Source organism: Leptosomus discolor, chromosome 11 (assembly GCF_034619465.1).
Source record: "Leptosomus discolor isolate bLepDis1 chromosome 11, bLepDis1.hap2, whole genome shotgun sequence".
NCBI classification, from domain to species: domain Eukaryota; kingdom Metazoa; phylum Chordata; class Aves; order Leptosomiformes; family Leptosomidae; genus Leptosomus; species Leptosomus discolor.
In genome coordinates, this window is record NC_141401.1 from 7,091,947 (window position 1) to 7,116,154 (window position 24,208).

The following is a 24,208-nucleotide window of genomic DNA, read 5'->3' on the forward strand; positions in this document are numbered from 1 at the left end:
GGGAAAGGCAAGCAGGAGGGAACCAAGGATGAGATGGCGGTGCTGGACAACAGGAGGTTGGATATCAGAGCCACATAGGTTGTCCTCAAACCTCAGCCACTCTCTCTGGCACCAGGTCCTCCACCTTCCCAGCTCTTGCCTGGGAGGAACGTGCTGCCAATGGGACCAGTCAGGAGTTTTTTCTGGACTGTACCTTGTCTGGACCTTCCTCACCTCCCCCTCTCCTCCTCCTCTTCCCAGTAGCGTGGGTGTCGAGGAGCCTCCACATCCTTGTAGTGCTCCCCCAGGTCCCAAAAATGCACGTGGTGACTGTAACGTTGGCGTGCGTGAACATGGCTTTGTCTTTGGAGAGCAGAGCCCACGAGGAGGGCACAGAGCAGCGAGACGAGGCCAAGCCTGGCCAGCACAACGTGGCTGGGCTTTCTGCTTGCCAGGGCCGTGCTCCACTTTTTGGGCACGTCCTGCTCTGCCCACAGCCCTGTTGTTGCAGAAAGTGGTGCAAGGGGCCAAAATGGTGGGGAATGGTCCCACGCTTGCCTGGCCGCTGGTGCCAGGCATCTTCTGAGTGGAAGCAGGACACATGCCTCAAGCCTCGGCTTGCATTTGCTGTGGTTCAGAGGGCACCTCCTAGTTTAGCCAGCCCATTCAGCTGATTCACTCAGTCGTTTTATTCCAGGCTCCCTTGTCTCTGCCCAGACCCACCAAGGACTCTTGATGGCAACAGGAGAAACCTGGCCAGTATTCAAGCAGTTTCTGCAACTTCTGCCCAGCGTTGGATGAGTTCTTCGCGCCGTTTGCTCTCCTGTCCCCTAAAACTGGCAGCGGGGAGGCTGCTCAGTGGGAGACCCGATCCGCACCTCCCTCCAGCCTTGCACCCACTCGCCTGCCCGCCGCTCGGCCAGGCCCTGGGATGGAGCAGGAGCGTCGTGCTCTGTTTGTTTGCTGCTAGGTCTCTGATTCGCCCCCTCATCCTGGGGCCGTGACTTGCAACCCCATTACAGACCAGTTGCACTTTAAGCCCTTCTGGGCTTGAATGGGAAATGGGGCAATGTTAGAAAGCCAGCCAGGAGATGGGATGCAGCAGAGGACCCCCAGCTGCCTCCAAATGTCTGTTCCCTGCCTCGAAACCACCGATAATCTCCTTCTCCCACCACGTCGTGCTGCCCATCTCCTCCTCTCCATGTTCCTCTGTGGTTCACCTCATCGCTCACTGAACAAACGCCTTTGGTCTGCATCTTGAAGACCTCCTGATGGGTTTCCCCTCCTTTCCTCAGGAGGTTGTTCCCAGAAACAAGCCCCAAAACATATGTCACTCTTGGGGGTACCTCCTGCTGTCAAGGGAGGTCTCTGACCATGATGAGACAAGCTAGCACCAAAAGAGGTGGGAACAGGCTATGTTTGGCAATCAGAACTGGTACCAAGAGGCAGCCTGGTGTAAATACTCAACGTGACTATTCATTGTGTCCTAACAGCTCTAGAGCTCCATTTGTAAAGCAGCAGAGAAATGCAAAATTGTGTCAATGGATGTAATTTATATTGTCTCTTTAATATATAGAGCCCTGGCGTTGATCTCGTGTGACTGTACAGATGAAGAGATGTAATTGGTTTTTAAATGTTTAAGGAAAGAAAAGAAACAAAAAGATGTGTTTACTACTTTGCTCCTTGCTTTGTTTGCTGGTGCCCCAGGTATTCTGTTTAGGGAGATTTTTGAAATAAGGGTATCACAGTTTGGAGGCGCTGAGGAGAGCAACCACTGGACCATAGCACAGGACAGTTTAGTTTCCCAATGCACTAACTGCTCAGACAGGCTGATTTGAACTTTTTGTTTCCTTTGTTCAAGAAAGAACTAAGGTTTTGTCTTCTCTAGAAATTCAAAATGCAAGTTTTGACAGCCAAAACTTGTCACTGGGTAGGAGGAGACACTTGTTTCTTGCTGTGTTACCCCACAGATAACAGCAACTGTGCAAAGCATCCCTCTGAAGACACGGTGCTTCTTGAAAGCAGTCTCAGCTGGCTGAGCCACAGCATGCCAACAAGTCAAGACTTCCCTTACGACCTCCCCCTCCTAGAAAGCAATCACCCTGTGGCACGATGTGCTGTGGTTTAGGGGTAATTTCCAACCAGGGGGAGTCTTATTTGATTATGGTGTGGCTCAGTCCCACTGTCCAGGTGAGCACTCCAGTGGTGGGTGGCTGTCGTACGGTGGTTGGGGTATCCCTATTTTAGAAGCAAACAGTGAAGCACTTTATTTTGGTTATATTTGGTTGTGTTTGACCCAGTTCTGGTTCAAGGTGAAGTGTGGCCAAGAAAGACCCAATACTTGGAAACAAAAAAAAAATACGTAGGCAAAGCAGGGAGGGGGGAGGGGTGTTACGCCAACACTCTCACCCACCTTCTCCCTGTGTTGAGACCCACGGGAGTGTCACCGTGTATATACTGTAAATTATTTATTGAGAAAAACACAAGTAAAGTTTGAGGTTTTTTGACAATAAATGAGTGGGTCTCATTTTGTTCCCAGTGTGTTGAATGGTGCTGTTCGCCAAAAGAGGATGCGAATGCTGCCCCATTTCTGTGTTCACGCTAGAGCAGCTCTCTTCCACCTGTAACCCAAGGACCCTTTGAGAGCTCATTTCTGTCCTAAATTCTCCTGAGAATTTCACTCTGGAGTCGGAATTATCTACAGCCAAATGAGAAAAATAAAAAGGGGGTGGGGGGAGAAAATACAGATGGTAAACTTTTGGAGCTGAGCCTTGCTGGGAGAGGAGATGTACAGCAGTGGAGTCCAAGCGGGTACTGTTGCCCTTCCCCTGCTCCCCGATATTTTCCCCTTTTCATGATCTCCCCTTTCTTGGGCATTGCTCTTGGCCCCGCTTGGGTCTGTTACTGCCCTCTAATGAGGGAAACCAAAACTGCAAATTTTTGTGGTTAATTTTCTTTTTGGAAAAGCTGAAGGACTTCTTGCCCCAACAGCTGGGGCCAGGGAGATGCTGAGGCCAAGTGGGACACTAGCACCAACTGAAAACACAGCTTATTTGGGCAAATCTGTGCAAAGACACCCAGCACAGGGATTTGAGACCCAATCTCCCCCTCCTTCAGAGCCCTGAAGAGCCAGCAGCTTTTGGGAAGAGCCAAGCCCACTGCCTCTGCCATCACTTGCACCAGCTCACAAGAGCTTGGCTTTAGGCGAAGCTGCGAAGTCATACAAAAACTGCCGGGAGCGCAGTGGGCTGGGGGGTCTCCCTCGCTCGCTGCCCTGCCAGGAGGTGACCGATGGTCCCCTGCTCACCAGCCTGGGGCAGTGAGCAGGCAGCAAGAGCACACCTCCATCTCTGCGTGGGACAAAGTGCTGGTGTAAAGGGATGGTGACCCCTGGGTGACCAGGGTGCCCCATCCTCATTAATCATGTGGCTTCTTCAGGAGGTGAGTGGGGAAGGCACAGGCCATGCAGGGACACCAGGGGCAGCGGTGGCATCGCTGAGAGGTTCAAATTGCTCTCCAGGTCATGCTCCGCGGGCGGTGAGGGTGCAGCCCCAGCCTCTGCAGGCAGCCCCTGGGGGCTCCGAGGTCCCGTCCCACCCTGCCCCTGGGGTGGATGGCTGCTCAGGTGCCCCAGCCTGGTGTCTCGGGTGCGGTTCCAAGCCCTGTTTTGACTGTGCCTGCCCATCCCCTGGCCTCAGGCCAGAGCCTTGGCTGCTCTGAGCTTCGCATCCAACCGCTCAGGGTGAGCGGGGACACAGCGGCCACTTGGCCTCTCCTCGCACCCGGCCGTCTGGGAACAACCACAACTGCAGGATATTGTTCATGAAAAAATGGCTTTTTGCTGGGAACCGGCTGCCCTCTAGAGGGTCCACTCTGGCACGGCGTAAAGCAAAAAATTGGGGCTTCTGGGCCACCCCGTCCCCTCACTGGGGTGGGTGTGATGGAGGGTTGGGGGTCCTGCTCCCTGCCATGGCTTTGCCGCCCACCTTGGGCCATGGGTGCCCTCACCGAGATAAGCCAGCGGCAGTGAGCACAGCTCCAGCCTGAGCAACGCGGACACAGCCCAAGCCCCCGGCCCCAGCCAGCGCCATGGGGTGGCCAACAGCACTGCATGGACTGTGTCCTTACGGAGGAGATGCCCCTGTGGGACAGACTGGACCTGCAGAGATCTGGGAGGCTGCATCACGCCCAGAGGTCATTTCTCCATGGGCTTTGGAGAGGCCTCAGGACGTAACTGTTTGCAGCGTGGTGCTGCGGATACGGGTCGGCAAGGGGATGCCGGACTGAGCCGTGCTGGAGAGTCGACGCCGATGGCAGCAGCGTGCCCATCCATATCCTTACCTGCCTCATTGCTCGGGTTCCTCAGGCCCCTCCTTCTCCAGCTTTCCTGTGGGTACCCCTGGATAAAAGATGAGTCAGTGCGGAGTTAAAAAAGATCGCCTGCCTCAGATAGATTCACCCCGTGTGCTCCAGGCAGGGACCCCGGGACCAGCTCCCCACAGTCCCCGCACCTCCCTGCAGCCAGGCCCCCTCTCCCTGCCGCAGTCCCACAGCTAACAGCTTCTTTCCATTAGGAAATGCATTTTCCAGGGACATATAACTCAGCTGTGAATTTTTACTCTTGGCTGAAACTTGGCTCAGGAGCAGAGAGGCTGGGAAGGGCTGGACCTGGTGGCTACAGGTGTGAAAAGCCCTTTTAACAGTGAGCTCTTACAACTTGGGAGAAATGGCTTCAATCCCTGCACCGTGCCCTGCCGTGCGGGCCTCAGTGCGAATGGGTAGAGGGTAAAGACCAAGCCAAAGCAGCCCGCAGGATGCCATCGCATCCCACCCGGGGAGAGGCACGTCCTGCCCAGGAGGGGCTGGGGACAGAGCAGAGAACTCCACCAATGCAGCGGGAGCAGCACTTCTAGAGAAATGGGAATTCTCTCCAGAAAAGGTCAAAAAGAACTTTACACGCCTCCAGAGATCCAGAAAAGACGGAGGTTGGACAAACACATAAACACCAGTACCATCGTGGTGGAAATGGGTGAGGAAATGCAGGGCTTCTCCTGATCGGGTGGAATTCCCCATCCGAAGGGGTTTCCAAGCCTCTTATCACCGCAGATAAGAGGCTTGGCCTGTGCTCCCACCAGACCTGCCGCTGTACCAAGGGGCTGCAGGACCCCCCAGACACACCACGCTGGCGCGGTTCTGAAAATCTCAGTAACACTTTTTAATATACAAGAATCAAAAGTACAGCAGTTTTACAATGTAGGAAAATTTAATACATACTATATAAACAACATATTTACATCAGAAATCACTAGGACAGTGGCATTTTTTCACAAATATAAATTAATATTAATTACTGTTTTTAGTCAACAGGTTTAAAAGTCCATATTTTTACAGTAAGAGTCCTTCTCTCCCCAGAGGGGAGGTGGAGGTCAGGAGGAAATGGGTGAAAGCAGAATAGTATTTTTGTGTGGATCACTTAAACTGTTCACATAAGGACTTCAGAGCACTGTTAAGTATCCATTTGTTTTGGGAACCACATCACCTGTCTCCGCAGCAGGTTTCGGTCTGCAGGACTTCCATCATGTGAACTCACAACTTTACACCATTTCCAAAAGGGTCAGGATGAAAAACTTTTTTTTTTTTTTTTAAATAAAAACCCAGCAAGTTGCTACTTTTTCCTGCAAAGAGGCTGGAGGGGATCCTGCAGCTGGTTTGGAAGGAAGAGCTGTACCAGAGGTTGACACAAACACCGCAGAGAAGTTTATGGCTGTGGACCCGTCCCCTCCGATCCTGCTCACATCCAAGTGACTGTGTCTGGTTATGGTCCCTATGTTGAGGGGACAGAAAATGCATGCGTGTGTGTGTGCACGTGCTCAGGGAGGACTTTCTCCCAAATCTAGTTCTCCAGCTTCATTAAAGCCAAACCCAGTGAAGACCCACCCACCATGACTGAACAAAACGATGTGACTTCAGTATCAGGCTAGCGTGACAGTGGGACAGCTCTTCGGTGGAGATGGGTAAAGCTTTTGCTGTTGCACAAGAAGGAAACCCCAACTAACCTCACGCTTGGAACCCTGGATAAGCAGAAACCCCCACGTCTGGACACAGAAAATGCCTCTTGCTGGGGTTCAAAGTCTTCCTGCACCGACCGTAACACTGGGCTGGCCAGTATTGCCTTTTGCTACAAGTGTATGGCACGAACTTTCGATCATGATAGCACCGCTTGGCGAACAAAAAGAGCAATTCTTTTTGCCCCTCCGAGGTTTCTTCCATTTTCACATTAAAAGCTAATACCTCTGAAAAGAAAGGACCTCTTTGTCGAATACCACAGCAACAGCGCCTGCAATCACAGCTTAGTGAGAAAGGCGGCCGAAACGTGCTATCTCAACACCTCCCATCACCCGGCAGCTCCAAGGGGAACCGTGGAAGACTTGCCTTCACCTCCTCCCGCACAGGTAAACACAAGTGTAACACTTTATTCGGGTAATACAGTGCCCCTAAGGAAGGAAAACTGCCCTGCATTTGGTGGAAATCTTGCAAAATAAAAACGAAGGGGGAGCAAAACACTTCATGGGTGTCCCGTTAAAGCAGCGGGCTCAGAAAAGAGCGAGTGACAGCAGCAGATTTCAAGGGAAGCGCGGCATGGAGGGGGGGCACGGGGGTGTTAGTGTCGGTTTGTGTGCACCTTCCAAGGCACTGGCTGGAGTCAGGAAGCCAGCCCCCAACACCCATCTCCCCTCAGGCTTTCGGGGAAAGGAGATCACAGCTTATTAGGGTCAGATACTGGCAACTTAACAGGAGGCCCAACTTCTGTCCCCCACCAAAAAAGAGGAGTCTGGAACAGCCTGGTCTTTAATACTGAGCTCTGGGAGATGATGCATCCCCAGACACCACGCTCTGGGCAGCGCGGCTGTTGGGAGAGCTTTGTGGTCTCCAGGGATGTGAGTCTACAACCAAAGACCTAAGACCTGAAAAGGAACGACCCCAGCTCCTTCTGGCCAGCAGTCTGTGCACAACCCCTCTCTCCACACCAGTCGCCAGGCTGGACACTGTTCTGCATCATACGCTGTGGCTCTGGGACTTGGAGGAGTGTTTGGCTCTTCAGTCCACCGAGCTGGGCTGCAGACTCCCCTTTTCCCTCTGACATGCTGGGCTCCTAAGACATTTGCTCCAAGGTTTTTTAAGGACCCAGTCCTGAATTCCTCATTCTCTCCCTGATCACTTAGGTGCTCATCCCCCAGGCACATTTCCAATTTAGACAGACAGATGGTCTTTCAGTGCAGGTACTTTTAGCAATTCAGAGTTACTGCTGACTGCTGGAATGGTGGCAGGAAGGTGCCCATTTGCTGAACAGTGATCAGTCCACTGGATTCCTGTTTGGTTGCAGTAAGGGTCTGTGACCACTGTTCCGCAAAACACGGAGAGAAATGACTTGCCCAAAGACTGGAGCACTTCAGTGCCAGGGAGATTAGGAGCTTCAGGATCCCCAGATGCCCAGAGCCACCTTTTGACCTTGCAGCTCCCAGATAGCATCTGCTAGTTCCTGGACCATCCAAACTGCCCATGTCAGAAGAGAAGGGGAGTTTTGTTATGAACTCCTGAGCCCTGTCCACTCGGAAATACTGTTCTCACCCCAATTTCTTTCCTATTGGTTGGAAGTGAACTAAGTCTTTGCTAAGGAAGTCTGTCCTTTTTTCACACATCCCAAAACCCCCCCGGCATCAAAATTTGCCCGCTCCAGCCCTGGAGATGGGAGAAAGATGCCCCACACCTCTTCTGTTGCAGGGGACACAACAGCAATCAAAGCAGAGCCAGATTCTTGAAATGGATAAAGACATGGAAATGATAATGTGGCCAGGAAAGCAATGGATTGTCACCAGCATGGCTCCAACTCCTTTGGAGTCACTCACTTCAACCAAGCTTGGCTGCTGAGGGACTCTCCTGTCCCTCCTTGAATACATCCTCCCATTGCCCTATGCCGGTTACACACAAAGCCCAGCCCAACCAGTTTATCCCCAATCCCAAAGCAGCATCTGTCACGTAACATCAAGTCAGAGCAGGCACACAGCCTTCTGCACAATCTTAAGCAGCATCAATCCGCCTTCTTGGTTTGGGGAAACAGTGGCTGGGGAAAATTCCCTTGGGTCCATTGGACGGGGGAAAACAAAAACAAAACAATGAGGCAGCAAGGCTGGTTCCAACGTTCAATGGTAGAAGAGGGGAAAGGAAAAGGGAATCCAAACCAGAACCGAGAGCTAGTGAAAATCTTCCTCCACCTACTCCCCCAAAATCCTCCTTGACCCAGCAAGATGATAGCAGCATGTTCAGTTTCTGGTTGCTGGCTTGGAGAAACCAGCCGCTGTTGCATCAAACCAAGTATTTCAGACGTGCGCTTTCCCCCTCTCAGTCACTTTATGCTTTCCGAATGTTCCAGTTATAATCTGGATTGTTTTTCTGTTCTAATGACCTATCCAGAGGTGACCTGTGATCGAGAGGTGACTTGGAATCGTGGGGGGATTTCTGAGAGGGGGGCGAGCGAGGGTCCGACACTGCAGGGTGAGGTGGAGGGAGAGGCTGTTTGTAATCTCCCGATTTGTCTGTGTGGAAGGACCGGTAATGGTCCGAAGGTCCTTGGCCATGGTATCCCATGGGTGGCCTGTGATCAGACATCCGTCGGAAATCCTGCTGGTGGTAGTTCTGAGGCCGGAACTCATCGGATCGTCGGCGCTTGGAATCGTGGTGGTGCCTGCAGAGAGAGAAGGGACGGATGGAGATCAGCTCCCCACAGAAAGCCTGGCCACGGCGCTCGGGCGCGTCCTTGCCAACTCCCCACAGCCCTTCTTACCTGTCATAATAATCTCGGTGGCCTCTGTGGTCTCGGTCACTGTTGTACTGTTCGTATGGCCTCTTGCGGGAGAGGTTATTTGGTCTGTAGTTTCCAGAGCTCCGGTGGGGCTCTCCACGTGATCGCCGGTCCCCGTAGTGGTGGTCCTTGTACCAGTGCTGCTCATACTGGTGATGCCGCTCCCCACCCCACATCTGGTTGCTGTTGCCACCGTAGTTGAACTTTCGATCCCTCTGCCATTCTCCTCGGTCTGCAATGAGGAAAGCACCAGTAAGTGTCTTTTGCACTTTAGTTTAAGCCCGTTACTTTGCTGAATTCTCAAAGAAATGATAACTACTGCTGCACCACTTCAACTTTCTCCTCCCTAAACTATGAGGGCCCGATTTTATTCTTTTAATTTCTTTATCGTTATTCTAGCAAATCTTATTCTGTCCAGTTCTTATACTCTTTTCATCACTGTATCATCATGTTTTCTAGTCCAGCAAGAAGTACAGTGGTAATATATGTTCCATCCCATCACATTTAAACCTGACCAGCCACAAGTCCCAGAAGGGTTTGTGTCCAAGAGCAAACAGCCATGAGGTTAGACGGGATGGTTTCTCCTGGCTTGCCAGCACCCACCTGTGTTGCTGAAATGTCTCTTGTTTGGATGGCCATAGTTGTCACGTGGGTGCCCGTGCATCTGCTGCTGGGCGTGGGAAGGGGGCATGTGGATCTTCTGGGAATGAGGATTGTGAGGCACGTGAGACTGGGACATAATAGAATCACGGCTGGAGCCTGAAGGCTCAGGGCGGAACGGCTTCTTCATGCTCGACATGTCCTCCTTCTTCTTCTGCTCCTGCAAGGTGGAAGAGAGGGTTACAGCTCAACTGCTCTTCCACCAAAAGATTCAGACTATGCGAGCAACGGCCTTGACTGTCAGGCTCTGGATTTCTCTGCAGGCTCCCCATGCTGTGAGCCACCTATCTCTTTGAGGACTGGGTGAACCAACTGTGCCCAAGCACGGTATGAATGGCAACAGTACAAATGTGGTGGAGGACAGCATAGTTTTGCCCCATGCAGCTCTGCTTCTACATCCTATCTCGACAGGGCAGTGCTCCCAGGCTTTTCACTCTAAAAGGTCAACTCGACACAACGTGCCACACCAAGCAATGCTTCTTCTTGGTCAGAACATCCAGGACGAGGTGGCCCGTGTTGTTAGGTGAAGGGAGAAATGCCACATGAAAGAGAAGGCAAATGCAACCCGACTGTTTAGACGTTAAGAAACTCACAGACTGCCAACAACAATTAAGCAAGCCCATGACAAGAGGCAGAAAGTATCGGCACTTCAAGTGCAACAGCTTTTAAAGACAGCAACTGGGGGGAAGGCACTTCAGGTCTCACCTCCTCTTCCTGCGATCTTTTCTTATGAGCCATCTTGTAAAGTTTGTGCAGTTTTCTGGCATCAAATTCTGTGAATTTTGACACAAATATCCATAGGTTCCTAGAAGGACATGAACGTTTTCTGTTAATCGCTCCATCAGCAGTTAATTGCTCCATCAACTGCTTTCAAACCAACCTCAAATCAGTTCTACCCTCTGGAAAACAGACTCAATCTAGCTCAGGACAGAACGATCAGGAGAGCTGGAACCACATTCTTCCAAGTAAAATAAAGAGGCTTCCACTGGTTTATCTAGACTAGCTCTGAAATCAATTTAAATAAAACCAGCACAACTTGCAGACAAAACCCTCACCTGAGAATGGTCATGGACTAAATGGACTAGTGGACACAAGATTTCACAGGTTAAATAGGAGGCCAACGGCACACTCATTCACATAAAACCCAGCAGCCTCACTGACTACCGTTTTTAAATGTCATAGACCAGCCAAAGAAAACAAAATGATCCCTCACCTTCTCCATAGCTTGATATGATCCTGGTCAGTGTAGGCTTTAAGGCACTCAGAGATGCGGTCCCCAATTTTTAGGAGGCAGTTGCGTGTGTGCTCCAGCTGTTCTTGAACCGTCAGTCCCTTATCAGGCTTATCGAGTTGCTTCAGTGCTTTTTTGACTGGTCTCATCCTTTCCTTGCACTTGGAAAAGCAACAGAGAGCAGAAAGTGATTCACTTGGGCACAGGGGCCTACAGTGTTCCCTTGTTAATCAGACAGAGCTGGAAAAAGTTCATTAGCACGAGACATTAGCTTTACCTGACCATTAGGCAAGGAGAAATCAGCTCCGAATATAGCAATTTGTTAGACATGCTGCAGAAAATAATCAGGAAAAGACAAGTCTCCCCACCTCCACTGCCCCCGCCTTTTAAAGGGGAACAATTCGCTTCGCAAGCCACAACCACGCACGGTCTCTGCTCTTGCACTGATCCCACGGCAGGCAGGGAAGCGTAACCGAGCGTTGACGTGCTGAACCAACAGCCCCAGCTGAATGAGGGCTCACTCCACAGCCTCCCTGTCCATCCCCATCTGTGGTCACTTTAATCTATCGCTTTCACCAAAACTGGAAGACGTGAGATGAAAGCGCCATCTTTTTTTAGCTGTGCACAGCAGCACTGTGCACAGACAGTAAATCAGACAGATTTCTACTGCCTGACTGGACCTTTCATGCTTCACAGAGGGAAAGTTAAAGACAAGACCAGACAAAAAATAACACAGAACCTGCAGCGAATACACAGATTTGTGTTTATTTTTTAAGAGCGGTATTTCAGCATTTCCCTGTGGAAGTCAGGCCAAGGAGAGTCTGCCATGACAACTTCTACTAAACGACTATTTTTACAACTACCCTTGCAGGCATGTTTGCTGCAAGAGCATTTCCACAACTAGGGAAGTGGTTACAGCTCAGACACCTCCATACCTCCTTCCTACAGCCATACAAGGTCACCCTCAAATCTCTCCTGTATTCCCCCACCTGGAAGGGCCCCAGTGGCTCCTTGGCTTCTACAGGAGAGAGACTGACACACAAGGCTGCAAGGTCTTCTGTAACCCAGGGCTGTCAAATGAGCAGTGGGAACCTAACAGCTGAAGAGAGAGCCCTTCTGCATGCTCTGGTCCTTTTCTGCCCTGGCTGGCATCCCTGGCACAGGGAGGGGATGAACATGTGCACTCATGCAAAGCTGGATTTTGAAGAGAGTTGTCTGAAGCTTTTAATAGCGCAATTGCTCGGTGAAAATCAGGAGCTGGAAGAGCTTTGAAGTCTCTTCCAGTTGAAATGCCATTTACAGCAGCCAGCTGGTAGGCAGAAGGGAGGCTGGTGGACAACTGTCATCCAGGGTTGTTCTGCCACGCTCTCCGATGGGCCAGAGGAAATCGCTGTGGGGCACTAGGAAGGGGCTCATGCCCTGACACCTAAAGTATGGCCTTGGGTGACATGTAAGCGAACGCTGGTTGCCTTGCTGGGCTCTCTGCCACTGCCCTCCCATCTCCCAAGGAAAATACTCACTATGCTGAACGTTTCTTGGTCCAGATCATCATCCTCATCTTCTCCAATGGGGATCGGTTCACTCCCTGCCGTAATGTGGACGGGACCTTGCGATCTCTTCCCTTTACTTCCAGATTTGGCTTCACCACTCTTAGGCTTTACAATGACAAATTACACGTATCACTTGATGAGCCAGACTGCAGGAACCCAAGTGATCCAACTAACAACCTCCACACTATTGTTACTGGCAGTTGTTAAACCCCGGGCACCGCTCCTACAACTTTCCTCCCAGGATCTCAAACTGTTTAGCTGCAATGCCTCTATTTAGCTTTACGTCATCCCTGAGGGAGTAGAGAGAAGTCAGAGCCAACATTTTGGACATGAATACAATCTTTATACTCATGGAGAGAAAACCAATGTTGAAGACTTGGAAGAGAGGTTATGCTAAAGAATATACGTCCCTTGCAAAGGACAGAGCTCAGAGTAGTCTCCTGTCTATGAGGACCTGCAACTTCATGTGATGTCACTAGTCCTCAGACCCTCTGGAAAGTAACCTCAAATAATGGCCTGTTAGTATAAATATTGACTTACATGACTTACATGCAGTCAAAGCTCTTTAGAATCAAAGTCATACCAAAAATCCCTGGAAAGCAAACTTTCCCCTACATATGCAGCAAAACTTCTTGGTTTGCACTTATGACCTCAGTGTCAAAACACACTGGGCATGTAGTACATACCTGTTGCTTGAACAGGTACTTCAGGTCATTATTATAGAAGCTTTCACCCCCCTTCCAATTTGAACCCAGCCTCAGGGCAGTTGTACCCAAAATTCAAGGGACATTGCAGTCCACAGCATACCATTGATGTTGAAACACTCGTTCTGGTGAGTCCTGAACAGTGACAAGGACACTTACAGTCTTAATGGTGTGGACAGTTGGGTTATTCGGGGTGAGTTTAAATTAAAAGGGAATACAGACAAGGAGCTGCCAACCCTGTGATAAATGACAGCTCAACAGAACTTTGATCTGAGTGCTCCAGGCTCTTCCCCCTTCCTTAACATCAGCTATTTGGCCATATCGCTGTCACAGGGACAGCTGCACTTTAAAGGCAGTCTGACAAAATCTCTTCCTTTTTTGCTCACATTCCATCAAGCTTCAGGATATATTGCTTTTTCTGCTTTTTATTGCAATCCTTCGCAAGAAAAATCCAGGAGGGCTAAAAAAGGGCTAATACCTCACCCCACAGTGCATCATTGACATCTCTTCACACAGGGCCTTTAATGAATCATAAGTCTCACAGCTTGCCCTTCTGCTCAGAGACTTTCCTATCTCTTAAATGGCCCTTGAAAGTACCACATACCTTCTCTTTCTTGTCTTTTGTCTTCTTTTTCTCTTTATCGCTTTCCTTTTCTTTTTTAGTGGTTGTCTGTTTTTCCTTGTTCTCTTTGTTCTCTTTTTTCTTCTGTTTCTTCTTCACTGGGCTCTTTTCCAAGCCATCCTCCTAGAAAATCAGTCAAGGCACAAAAGTTGGAGTTCCTCACCTCACGTGCACTTTCTTCCATAAAACTTACATCCTTGAAATGCAGGCGGTTTTTGAGGTCCATCCAAATTTCCCCTCACACCTCTTTAACCAGACAAGCAAGCCCTGCTTAACCCGCTGCAATCCACCCAACCCTTGACAAAAGGGTCTATCAAAAAGACGAGCCCCAATCTGTAACTAACTGGCAAACTGTAGGCAAGCGCTGCTTTCCTCTGCCAGCTGCGCCTGAGAACGCTCAGCCCCTAAGGTAGATACTGATCAGCGCACGAACAAAAAAGCCTTAGACTACAAGCCAAACCACTCAAAGACAGAAGGTTTTCTAAGCAACAGCATGACCTTGGTAAACTCCAGCTTCACCACTGGCTGACGTATTGAAAAGGAGAGGGAAACAATTCTTCTTTCTCTCCTTTATAAGGGCAACAGACTTTGTCCTGAGACAACCTTTCCTCCAAGTCAGTATGTGGAAGTGCGTGGCCCTTCTAGGATCCCACAAAACATTTAAAGCTCTGACCTAAGAGAGTGGGTGGGAAAGGTCCTTCTTTCACCCTGACAACTGTATATGTATTATTGAGAGTTCGCCAGTCTCCTGGGGGAATGCACTCTAGTGCCCCCCGCCTCCGCAGGGCATCTGCTAGCGGTGCTCCTCAAGGTGCCTTTCTGCAGTACCAACATAGCTCAAGGAAAAGCTGCTGTCCACCAAGTTGACTCACCTTGACTTCACCTTCTTCTGACTGGTTGTCTGAGTGCCGAGGAGAGGAGAGTTCATTCCCATGCTCATCTTTGACTTTGGGAGCCTTGTTCTCTTTCTTTACTCGTGGTTTCCTCTTCTTCAGCTTGCCCTGGTGAAAACACAGAACAAGTCAGGGCAAGCAAATAGCTACAGCTACTTCCTGGGGACATACTCGTATCTCCTGAACATCTTGCAAACAGCTGCAGGTCCTGCAGGGTGGCAGGAAGCCTGATAAGCCTGAGCCCTTCAGTAAATGTAATAATTACCTGCCCCTTACTAATTATCATTTCAGTACCACAATGCAATCAGACAACAGACAAGTCCATATGCTTTCACGTAGATGATGTTCATTGACCCGGGAACACAGGCTGTCTCCCGCCATCAGCCAGCCACTCAGCCTGAAACCCCCAGAATCAAGTAGCTACATCTCACCTCTTCCCCATCTTTCATGTTTTCTTTCTTGTCCAGATCTTTCTTCAGCAGTTTCAGCAGATAATCAACTCGAGTCTGGAGTTGTTTTCCCTGAGGTTTCTTATCTGTCTCAACAGGTAGGATCTTTGATAAAGAAGAAAAAAAAAAGCCAACACACCTACATGCACCTATCAAACCTTGACAAAAGAGATACATGCTAGCAGCAGTCCTTCCAGGCCCAGCAAAAGGTTGGAGATGCTGCACCTTCTGGGGTAACAAGAAGCTTCAAGCATTTCTTTCAGCTCCCACACACACACTCCCTGTCTAGCCAAAACCAAAGCTCCTAGCAAGCATCCCTCCCCTTGGCCTTTTGTAGAAGTGAGAGGACCCCAGGGCAGCTCTGCAGATTTTCCGTGATCTTTCTTGTAAGGTGCAAAAAGAAAAAAAAAAAAACTTTGGAAATTGTATTTGGGACCTTGAGTCGCAAAACTGAGTCCACTCTCCTAACACATCAGATTTGTTTGTGACACCCTTGTCACAGCAGGCTGGTCCCCCTCTGGTAACCTCAGACGTTGCTACAGCCACGGTACAGAGGCAGAATTTTTAGCAGAAAACAAGGCTGCAAGGTGCCACTTTGTGGAGCAACTATCTCAGCTTGCCAACGAGGTTACCTTCATACTTCATTGGCAACGGGGTGGTGTGTCTCAGGCAATTGTTCCCATTGTGAAGTGCCTTTCTGAACTTCATGCAGGAGGGCGCTCAGCCACAGTCTGACCTTTGCTAAAAACACTTGCAGGGATGTCATGGGAATGCAGCACATGGGCAGCAAAGCTAGCGTAGAGATTCCCGATGTTCCTCAGCCCTGTGTTGCAGTTCACTCTCCTTCCATTGTGCTGACACAACGGATGGCGGCTTATTTTTAACCTGGATCATTTCAACATGGCCCCCATAAAACAGTTCTTATGGGAATGACTGAGGAACAGAGAACTAGATGGAGGCTTTCCAGCTGGCTTTGCTGCCATAGCCAGTCATGTAACTATACCCTCAAAGCTAACACAGACCAGCCTTGACATAAGCTGTGTCAAATCTGTGAAAAATTATTTCCACACAGAAATTCAGACTCAGCTTCTTGTGAGATGCTCAAGGAAATACCAAGTCACGATTATGCAATGCACCCTCTAGACTGTGCATGTAACCACACATGTCAGCACTACCATCTTCTTCCTGCATCATTTCAGTGTGGTTCATATGGTACTTGTTCAGAGAAAATTTACTGCCAATCAAATAACACTACTCTGCTTTCCATCAAGCATGCAACATTCCATGGAGGTCACTGTTCTCCTCATTATTATTTATTATTATTTTTGGAGTGGTTACAAACATAAACATCTGTTTATGGAGTAAATTAAACATGTTCTCTACGAACACCACAATGGACCCAATGCAGGCAACAAGCAAAGCAACCTACCTTATCAGATAACTTCAATTCCGGATCTGTTTTAATTAGCTCCCAGTTTCCATAACCGTGCTCATAAATTCCCACTAACAAGCGAGAATCCTCCTCCACTCCCCAGTCGACATCAAAATGGGCAGCTTTGACACGGCACGTCAGGCGGTACCTGAAGGCATTTCAAACATGAGCTACTTTTAGAGCTGTGGAGGATAAAGCAAATCCACATATCTAGGCTATCCTCTTTCCACTACACAATCCAAATTCCCTGAGCCTCTTTCTGCATTGCCTACTTAGCCAAACTCACTTCTTCCTTTCCTCTGGGTCTGTGGGAATGGATTTATGCAGCATTTCAAACTCCTCTTCATGCTGGATGATGGATTTCACATTGACTTGGACACCAGAAATCTTGATAGTAGGACCTCTTCTTTTTCCAGGTCCTTTCCCTGCTCAACAATAACAGACATCAGCTAAGAGAACTCTTACAGAAAGAAGTGCCTCTTTAAAAATGTCTAGACAGAGATCAAGACCATGCCTGCAAACTCTTATTTAAACATGAGGCTGTCTGCTAAGGCAGGCCCAAAATACAAGTTTTCTTTCACTGACTCACTTAGATCTGCAATCCAAACACCTCCCAGTATCATTTTCTTAAAAATACACCTAAGTGCATTGGAGCTGTTGCTTCAGTAGTTTTGTTCAGCTGCACCAGGCAGAGACCCCGTGGGAAATCCAGCCCCGCCACCCGTATCTCCAAACCAACAGCACACAACAGCCACACATAGAGCGGCTGATGATGCCAGCTCTGGCAAGCACCAGTTGTGGTTCCAGCTTTACCATCGAGTACACAGCACTGGTTTGATTCCCAGCAGTTAAAATATGATGTGCATTGCCTTGTGGCCCAGCATTAAATAAGCTGATTACTTCAGCTTCTCCCCACAAAAATTCACATTCAGCAGAAGCCAACAGACCCAAATGGCACTTTCCAGTCTGAGCAGAAGACTCAGGGGTTTCTCTCTGTTGGTGAGAGCTGCCTGGCAGAGATGGGATGGTTTAAGTGTGTGCTTATTCTTTTAAGTCACAATGTGGCATGCCTCCCCATCCAGCAAGGGAACAGTTTTCTCACCAGCTCCATGGAACACTCCCAAAACCATCATAACAGCAGCACACAACCCTCTTGCTTACCTTCACCTGGATTTTCTTTCAGCTGCTCCTCATATTCTTGCATTGCTGACACACAGCTATTGTGGATGAGTTCCCCTAACCGTTTCAGATCAGCCACAGACTTATCCACCAGCTCAGCATCGCGGGCAATACACTCCAGCCTGGCAAAGGGGAAAGAAGTATTGATTTGATACAGCATATCTCCTCCCAGTCACTTCCTAAGCAGTTGTTCCACAGCTTTTAGTAGTCAATGCTGTATATGTATGAATGTATGAAACCTGCACGAGCCGAGTTCATGCAGAAAACAACACTGCTTTAGTCATTTTTACGTCTAACAGCTGCAGTACAGTGCAGAGGTAGTATAACGGATCCAATCCTTTGGATTTTTTGGTATTAAAGCAAAAGGTGAGAACTGTCTGTCTTGGGCACAACAGGCATCCGCTCTGTGACTGTCCAGTGTTCTTTCTTGCTTTCCCAGTTCCATATTAACTCCATTTGATGGTCAAAAGCTGCCATCTACTGTCCCTTTTGCTTGGCTGAAGTTAGTGACATCAAGGCCCAGGCACAAGCCTCGTGTTTCACAACAGAAGAGCACAACCAGCTGAATAACATACAGCCACTTCTCACACAACATACGCAGGGATCCCCACCTCAGCCCTGAGACCTCAGCGAGGGCTACAGCTTTCCAGACCCAGCACATGTGCCCGTCTCCCTTTCCTCCACCACTTACGCTGGGGCACAGCACTCGTGCAGGGCTCTGCAGACCCACGCTTGAGGACAGTGTGTGCCTTTCCCTGCTTCCCTTCAAGAGGGGTACGGCAGAGAGGGAAGGATGCTCCAAATTCAGTCTTGAAACGAGCATGCATGGAGAAGCCTGGCACGCGTTTTGGGCAGCATTTGCTGTTCAGGCAGCTGCTCCCTCTCCTTTCTAGGCAGAAATGCCCCGAGGGCCAGACCCTGCCAGCAGGACGATGCTGTGTACAGCCCGGCTCTAGCTGTTTTTTGGCCAGCATTCATCAGTGTCCGTCAACTGAGGCATGAGGGGCTGTATGGCAGTGCTTGGGTTACTGCCAGGCTTTGTGCTGTCCGTGGAGGTTGTATCAAACACCCCCAGCAATGTGTGTATGTCTGTGCTTAGAAACACAACATCTCCCCCCCCCTGTGATAACCCTCTGGAGCAGGGCCAGGTTGGGACTTACCGCTCAAGAGGCAGTCCAAACTTCTTGTAAGCCTTGATAAACCTAAAGCAAAAAAAGAAACCAGGAACTAAACCAACTGCTACAAAAAGTGGGTCCAATATCACAGATACGCTTGAATATATTAATTGCAGCCTGCCACGTTATCAACCTTGCATTCCACACTGATTAGCTAAGCATCAGTCAAGACTGGGAAGCCTAATCCATTAACCCCCAACAAAGAGTTTTGTGACCTCAGCTGGAGAAGAACACAACATTATTACAAACGTTGGATATTTGACAGATGAGGGGGAAAAAAAAAAATAGTTGTAACTGTAGTGTAAAAAAAATTGAAAGAAAGCATTGGCTCACACCATGTTGGTAATTATTAACTTCATTTTTCCAAGGAGAAAAGAGGCATTAAATCAATGTCATTAGTAATTTTAACACTCAGGCTATGAGTTTAACAACCCATCACAGAGGAGCCAAATGTGGTGCAATCCATCACAGAGGTTTGCAGACAAGGATTGCTATTTATTTTTCTGTCTTATATTTATTGTGAAAATCACTGCCATGGCTAACACACAACTTTAAGGCAAGAGTCAGACACCGTTGCTGCAACTGAACAGTGCCTTGTGCTGGGAGTAGACCCAATGGCTTCAACTACAGATTATTTTTAAAGTGAGTTATTTTTTCCCCTTCTTTTTTTCATCTTGTGCTCTTTCAGCTACATCACAATAACCTAAACAGCTGCTATAGTTCACATTGCAACACCTCCTTCCTTCTCTATGGTTTCAGATACGGGGCAGCTACCACAATCTGAAAATTCTGACCATCTCCTGTTTAAAAATACATCAACTCAGAGAGGGAGAGGGAGTCAAGGAAAACTCACAACCCCTTCTTTTCCATCTTTGGCTGAACATCTGGGCAGACCCTTCAGACAAAGATCTTCGGGAAAGGCACAAGAGTTAGAAGACAGGAAAAAATAATGCCCTGGAATTCTGCCCCCAGCTGACTTCAGGGGCACAGTGCAGAAGAGGATATACAACCGCTGGGATCAATGGGACCAGCGCTTCTCATGGGGTTATTTTACCAAAGCTTGCCTTTCACTTAAAGCTTAAATCAGCAGGACTGCTGCCAGAAAAATGTTGGGAAGACCAGAGTCCTTGGCTTCTCCAGCTCTGTACCTCATAGAACTTAAGACCTCACGTGCAATATGGAATTAGGTCCATCTACTTGGCCCAGGAAGGGCAGTTACAACAAGGATTAATTTTAGGAAGGTAACAGCTTCACTGGAGCCTGACGAAAGACAATCCAGTCCATTTTGCACAGACCTGAATGTTAAGGTCATCAGCTGGGAGCAAACTGAATTATACAAAGGTGCAGAAGCTGGCCCAAAGAACCAGCTCCACCTAAACCACTGACGGGGGCTTACAGGTGAACACCTCCTGGATTAATCTGGAGTTTTCTCCACCTGCATGGGATTTCTAGATTTGTTTTCTGAACTGTCTCTTGTGCTCAGCACTGACCTCCTGATTTCAGCATCAGTAAATCCTTCCACAGTATCTTTTCTAACACTCCGAGGACGCCCCCTGCGCTTTGGTCTCTTCTCGTCATCGGTATCATCAGTCTCGCTTTCTGATCCAGATGATCTCTGAAGCCTTCTCTTAGTTTCTGCATCTGATTCACTGTCATTTGTCTGAGCCTGTGTGTACCAGAAAAACAGCAGTACAATTAACAACTGCTAGTCTGCCAACCTTTTCTGTCTCTCCCGTGCAGCGGCACTATTTCACGTTCTGAGTGTAAAACACCTTGGCATCTCTTCCTGAAGATGCAGAAGCCCATGTAATCGACCCAGGGAGCCCGCACTTCCTTGCAGCTCCCAGCTAGCTAAGGCTCTGGTGGTCATCCTCCCTTTAGAGCCTTCTAGCCAGCAGTTTCACAATTGCATTTTGATTTACTAAGGTGTAAGATACATTAAAACACATTGATTACTGGGGTTTTGTGCCACAGTCCCTTAGGCTGTTTCGAAAACCAGGACACCTCAGAAATTAATCTGAAATCACCTGATATAAATTATCCTTCTCTCTAGTTTTCACTTTAATGTTTTTGCCCAGCTCATCACAGAGAACAGCTCATAACCCATATCCCAGAAGAGCTTCCTCGCACAGTCTGCTTTCTGTTGGATTGGGGTAGATGCCACCACCTCAAAAAGACACCATCTCTTTTTGCCTGCAAGAGCCACATTTAGGCAAGAGCAGCCCAGGGAGCTGGAGAGCCCAAGGAAAAGAAACAGCTAGAAAATGGCATAAACTGCAGTGAAATCTGCATTATACAGTCGTGTATTTTGCCCTGTGCTCACTACAGGTTCTCTTTTATTTTGTCTGCTAAGACAAGATGAGTTGTACCAAATCCAACATGGTCCCTCACACTGCGTTACAAACCACTGGCCCAATGCATGATGCCAACAACAGGTCAATGCACTGCCTCTGTGCTTTACTCCTAAACAACTTTGGAGGAGGGAAAGAAGCACTCAGATGGCAAGAAGGCTTCCCTTGGGTGTTGCCTTTGCCAGCTTTTGTCTTCTGCCTCTCTGCTCCTCAAGATAGGCTGTACCTTTTTAGTCGAGCTCCGGATTCGAGGCAACATGTAGATTTCCTCCAACTCTTTCTGCCTTTCTTCCTCCTCCACCTTTTTCCTCTGCTCCTCTGGAATGATATCGTCCCAGTCCTTCTGGGACCGCTCATCGAGCTCTGTCTCTTCCTCCTCCATGGTTGCAAAGTTGGCCACCTTTTATAAGCAAAGGAACATGTTTAGAAATTCCCTCCCCTGGCAGGAATACCACAGAGCTGTCTGCTAAGCCTCGGCTCCTTCTCCATAGGAATTTTGCCAGCATTTCCATAACTACTTTATAATTGATCCCAATGTCACTGCATTCCTGGTCCCTTGCCATGTCTTTGGGCTAACAGCTTTTGAGGAAGCACGTGCAGTTTAAGAAGTACTGCTGAGCCTCTAAGTTATCGGGTTTGTTTCCAAATTTGGTAAATTCTGCGTTTTATTCACAGCCTTCAAAGCCACTTATTTGAAACGAAATTAATACTTACATATCTCCCCAGCTACCAAACCCGATAACCCCTCAGCAAACAGCTTTGTCCAGGTCAGCTCTCACCAAGCCAAATTTGTTCTGTTTGTTACTAGTCTTACCACCACGGCAAGATGTTGGGAGCCACATTCCCACACCCCACTACAGAACCCAGGGGTCCATACCTTGAACTGGGAGAGGAGCTCGTCGGTGGCACTGGTGGACACTTCATTCTCTCGTGTTTCAGCCAGACGTAAAATCTCATCAATGTCCATCTCCTACCAGTCAGAAAGAAAGAGTGATAAAGCGGAGGGTGCTGAGCACAGCAGGAAATAAGAGACTTTGAGAGCAGACTCGTGTAGCTAAACAGAAGCCTGAGATGTATTAACCGTGGACTGTTTCCCTCGGGGGAAGCTCTGCTACTCGGGCCATTAAAAGAATTGGTCCAAACACTCAATACTAAACTGTCAAGCAACGCTGCGCTGAGGCAGGAGAGAGTGACCTATTTGACTTCACTGTGCTGACTCCTGGCTCCCTACGAGAACACCCAAAAAAGGATGCTGAAGAAGTGCTCAGAGGAGGCAGGGAGAGGAGCTTGCAGCAGGCTGTGCTATAACTAGCTAATGAACCCTCGGGAGCCAAGGTAGGCTCTTGGTGACCATTACTATGCAACCCCAAACATCACAGCCCTCCTCAGCCCCCTGATCCCCCAACCCCAGAGCTCTCTTTCTTCACCTTCTCCAGACTCACATGTGCCCTATTCACTGACCTGCTCTCATGCACAGGGCAAGTACAATGAGGAGGCAAACATACAAGATCCTCCATGCAGACCTGCAGAGGACTACAAACAGCTACGTGACTTCAAACTACCTGAGGCTCTGACTCCTCCCCTTCAAGTTCCTTGAAGAGGTCCTCAGCTCCAAACTTCAGGATAGCTGTCAGCTCCTCTTTGTTGAAAGGATTTGAGCTGCAAAAACAAATCAGAAGGAGAATATGTTTTGAGCTGTTAAGTCAGCACTGCTACAGCACAAAATCATACCAAAGTTTTTCCTAATTAAAGCAAGAAGTAAGTTTTCTACCCAGCACTATAAAAAGCTTTTTTTATTTTATTATTTATTTTCTATTTATTATTTTATTTCTCTCCTGCTCTAGCACAGACAACTACTGTACAGGGAACAATCTCTATCTACTGCGTGGAAATGGGGAGAGTCTGAGGTCACTGCCAAACTGCAGCTGTTCCACCACCACCACCAGGTTCCCTCAGACCAGGAAGATCTTTAGGAGGAAGACAGAAGGAAAAACAGGTAACGCATTAAAACTAGTTTTTTATTTCTGATTATCTTTATCCTACGTGTCCAAATTAATGGTTGCATAAGCCAAATCAGTGGAAGCTGACATTATTTATTAGCCTCCTCCTATCAAACAAACATTGTGAGATACCACCAGGTGAAGCTGTACCATACTGTACCAGACACCTCTGCCTCCTGACACAATCACTTACTTGGATCGCCCAGAGTTGTTGTCCAGAACAGTCCGGCCAGTCGTGTCCATACGCTGGATCACCAAATGATCCAGCACCATTTTCTTCTTGGCCCTCTCAATGATCTCCTCCTCTACCGTACCCTTTGTGACCAGGCGGTAAATGTTCACCTGAAAGGCAAGAAAAGAACAGAGCTATTTCTTGGACCTGAACATGTTCTGCTGACACAGCGATGCATCCCTCAGTGGTTTCACAGGAGACTAATCTGCTGACATAGTCCCTTTGTGCACAGTTGCATCTTTTTAGAACAAAACCCATCACATACTTCTTACATCTCAAGGGGATCAGCTAAAATCAGGGTGGTTAACACAGATCCTGCAGTGTGACTAAGCACAGAGTAAAAAAATCTTCTGAAACAATCGCTCACTAGCATCAAACTTTTCACATATCTAATAAAACCCTGGGCTGATTTTTTTGTTTCCTGGCTTTTAAACGAGCTTCCCTTGAGTCAGCAGTACTCTCTGGAGTCAGGACTGGAGGCAAAAAGACCATGTTTTCAGAAGCTCTGGTGAGTTGGGAGCCTGTTTAGATGCCCACACTGAAACCACAGAGAAAACAACCCAGGTAACTCTTCCGACCTGCTTCTTCTGTCCAATCCGGTGAGCCCGAGCCTGAGCCTGAAGATCATTTTGGGGGTTCCAGTCCGAGTCAAAGATAACAACGGTATCAGCAGAGGCTAAATTAATTCCCAGCCCTCCAGCTCGTGTTGATAACAAGAAACAGAAGTCCTGGGGGGAAAGAAAAAAGCACCTGTGAGTTAGCCAGCCTGTAACTCTGGACACAGAACAGCAGTGGTGACTTCAAAACTACGCAAGGAAACATAGGGAGGGCTCTGTTGCACTCATGCTTCTTTAGAAAGCAGAAAAAGGATCTCCCTCCCTCCCAAACACC

At 48.6% G+C, this 24,208-nt stretch overlaps 1 protein-coding gene across 1 annotated transcript in view; it reads right to left on the bottom strand.

Annotated features, from left to right (window-relative positions):
* Window positions 1-5,223: 5,223 nt before the first annotated feature.
* Window positions 5,224-24,208, bottom strand: part of CHD2 (chromodomain helicase DNA binding protein 2) — a 72,433-nt gene continuing 53,448 nt past the window's right edge. Inside the window, exons 24-42 of the mRNA XM_086471498.1 lie at window positions 23,896-24,045; window positions 23,279-23,427; window positions 22,648-22,744; window positions 21,963-22,055; window positions 21,312-21,485; window positions 20,225-20,400; window positions 18,720-18,761; window positions 17,542-17,681; window positions 16,667-16,805; window positions 16,378-16,528; window positions 14,931-15,053; window positions 14,479-14,607; window positions 13,589-13,729; window positions 12,251-12,385; window positions 10,713-10,891; window positions 10,205-10,304; window positions 9,443-9,659; window positions 8,822-9,071; window positions 5,224-8,722 (exon numbers count right to left, since the gene is read on the bottom strand). Of these exons, the coding sequence (XP_086327624.1) occupies window positions 8,389-8,722; window positions 8,822-9,071; window positions 9,443-9,659; window positions 10,205-10,304; window positions 10,713-10,891; window positions 12,251-12,385; window positions 13,589-13,729; window positions 14,479-14,607; window positions 14,931-15,053; window positions 16,378-16,528; window positions 16,667-16,805; window positions 17,542-17,681; window positions 18,720-18,761; window positions 20,225-20,400; window positions 21,312-21,485; window positions 21,963-22,055; window positions 22,648-22,744; window positions 23,279-23,427; window positions 23,896-24,045 (2,919 nt within the window). The 3' untranslated portion in view covers window positions 5,224-8,388. The remainder of the gene's footprint in view (window positions 8,723-8,821; window positions 9,072-9,442; window positions 9,660-10,204; window positions 10,305-10,712; window positions 10,892-12,250; window positions 12,386-13,588; window positions 13,730-14,478; window positions 14,608-14,930; window positions 15,054-16,377; window positions 16,529-16,666; window positions 16,806-17,541; window positions 17,682-18,719; window positions 18,762-20,224; window positions 20,401-21,311; window positions 21,486-21,962; window positions 22,056-22,647; window positions 22,745-23,278; window positions 23,428-23,895; window positions 24,046-24,208) is intronic.